The following is a 2414-nucleotide window of genomic DNA, read 5'->3' as shown; positions in this document are numbered from 1 at the left end:
AGTCTCCAGACTGATTAGCGAGTGAAATCATGAAAGCTGGCGAGATCAGGATGGTCTCACGAGGCTACCACCGTACACTAGTCATTTTTCTACATATGACAGCACACCCACATGGGTTGTTTTTTTTGCCTAATCTTAGCTCCATCTAACTAAAACTGTGACCCCTAGATGATAAGCAAACCAGGGAGACTCAGGGATCCAAAGACCTCACTGCAGTCCACCTGATTTTCCCCTTTTTGATCATTTGTTTATTAAAAATGTCCAAAAACAGGAAACCATGTATAATTAGTCAGAGGTTGGACTCAAAGCATAATCTAAATATTTTTAAAATCACTTAAAGGTTTGCAGAGTCTATCAGATTTACTAACATCTGTAAAGCTATATGCATGATTTCAAAGGGCTAAGATTTCATGCAGCCTATCAATAATCTATAAAGGTCGTTCATGCAGGAACCCTGACATCCTGATGTATTGGAGAAGCACATTATTGACTTGAAGGCTCCTTTGACTGATTTTGCCTGGTAACAGTGGAGTTTACTGAAAGGCTTAATCAAATCCGTCTGATAGCATCAGTCAATGTTGATCCACCTTCTATGCAGCTGCTGGTGAACGCGTGTAAATGAGAAGCAAGTTCATTTTAACGATCCAATCTATTTATCTGCATGTTTGTTTCATTCTGATGAAAGATTCATACTGGGAGAGCGCGGCTGAGTTTGCTGCATTTCAGAGAAGACTGGACATTTCTTCCATCCAGCATCACGCACTTTCAGCAATTCACCCGTTATTTACTGAGGCAGGGTTTCTGCAAAAGGCTTTTTACGAGTGCTTTTATTTTTTATTTTTTGGTGGGGCCATTCAAGGCGCAGGGGCCAATAAACAGCTCCCTGTCTTCACCCTGTTGCTCTGCAGAATCGCAGCTGATTTCCAGCCTTTTTCTAATAAAATAATCAGCAGATGTCCTGTATGACCGCGCACGCCCCTCCCTATGCAGGTAAACACAGACTGCAGGTCAGCCGTGCGCCGTGGGGTTTGTAGAGGCTCAGAGAGGATTAGGTTTAGTCACCTGCCGACGGAAGCAGTGAGGAATTAGGACAGAAATCCCACCACACCGCGCAGGTCAAGAACTAAACTGAAACTCAGCAGCGATCCAGTGGAAGGAGAAGCAAGACCATAAACTTTTACAGCATCTAACAGTCAGACAGCAGAGGGACGTGACAGTGAACCTGAGTGGAGCAGAGAGGCTGGAAAGCCCGGAGATCTGCCCCGATCCAGGGCGCGCAGGAGAGGAGTGACCCTCCGCTGATCCAAAGCTCGGTTCGGTTCTGCTTACCTTGAGCAGCCAGGATGATCACCGCTGTCACCATCCAGGCGTTCCCTCCTGGAGAGCCCCGGCAGCGCGCTGCGTAATCTCTCGCCATTCTTCTGCGCTGAAGACCAGCTGGAGGTAAATATCCAGAACAGCGAAGTGCGCAAAGATCGGACTCCAAAATGATTCCTCCTGCAAGCCGCTGACTAACTTACAGCTCAGTTCAGATCGTCTGCTTTCAAATCATCCAACTTCTCTGTTTCTCTTCAGCGCGTCCTCCTGCTCCTCCTCAAGCCCGGACCGAGCGCAGATCCTCTGGGTTGGTAATGACGGGAAGGAGTCCAAGCCCTCCCCCGTGTGGCCCCGGCCGCAGTGAGCACAGGTAGCCCGCGGCTGGTGCGCGTCTCACGGTTAGTGTTGAGAACAGCAAGCGGAGAACAAAGTGTGGACGGAGTGTGAGTCGCAGGAGCTCCGTGGGTTTGATGCACAGAGCAGAGAGGGAAACATCCGAGTGATGTCAGCAGAGCGTCACCAAGAGGACTTCAGCCGAAAAGCGGAGAGCTCCTCAGATAGAGAGAGAGGAGAGGAGAGGCTGCAGGAACATGTCTGGGTGCTCTGAGGTGCGCCCAGGTAGAAGCTGCTCTTCTCATAATTACACTAAAAAATGTTTCTCTGATAACATCAGCCAAAGAGCAAGATATAGCAGACATCACTCTGGATTTATCTGCTTTGTTTTTTTCAGCTTAAAAGATTTTTGTTTGGAGATTTATACTAGAATATTCCCCCTTCACAAAAGAAGGTCAACAAGATATTTTCCATCTTAGTTGCTTTTCAAAGAGCTTAATTTTCCAGATTATCCAAGTGAAAAAAAGATCAAAAACGCAACAGTTCTTTAAAATAGTTTGTTAATGCTGAGAACAAAAACGATTTCCTGATACAACTCTGTTTACATGTATGGTTAATACAACTATTCCTTATTTGTGCACATTAGTTATGTTTTTGACAAAAATTCTTTCACTAAAATGCTTATAATATTAAAGGAATAGTACACCCAAAACATGATTAGCCTTCATTTTCTAATCACCCCCATGCTGAACAACACCCTGGAG

The 2414-nt window shown here is 45.7% G+C and overlaps 1 protein-coding gene across 3 annotated transcripts in view; it reads right to left on the bottom strand.

The window, feature by feature from the left end:
• Nucleotides 1-1789, bottom strand: part of LOC107086737 (nectin-2-like) — a 579618-nt gene extending 577829 nt beyond the window's left edge. The window contains exon 1 of one of the 3 annotated variants that reach the window (XM_015377865.1): nucleotides 1330-1789. In XM_015377865.1, coding sequence (XP_015233351.1) covers nucleotides 1330-1417 — 88 coding nt within the window. In that variant the 5' untranslated portion in view covers nucleotides 1418-1789. The remainder of the gene's footprint in view (nucleotides 1-1329) is intronic. The other 2 variants (XM_015377866.1, XM_015377867.1) reach the window with 2 other exon arrangements.
• Between the last annotated feature and the right edge of the window lie 625 nt (nucleotides 1790-2414).

This window comes from Cyprinodon variegatus, unplaced genomic scaffold (assembly GCF_000732505.1).
Source record: "Cyprinodon variegatus isolate N-32 unplaced genomic scaffold, C_variegatus-1.0 Scaffold160, whole genome shotgun sequence".
In the NCBI taxonomy this organism is placed as follows: Eukaryota; Metazoa; Chordata; class Actinopteri; order Cyprinodontiformes; family Cyprinodontidae; genus Cyprinodon; species Cyprinodon variegatus.
This window is presented reverse-complemented; position numbering and strand designations above follow the sequence as displayed.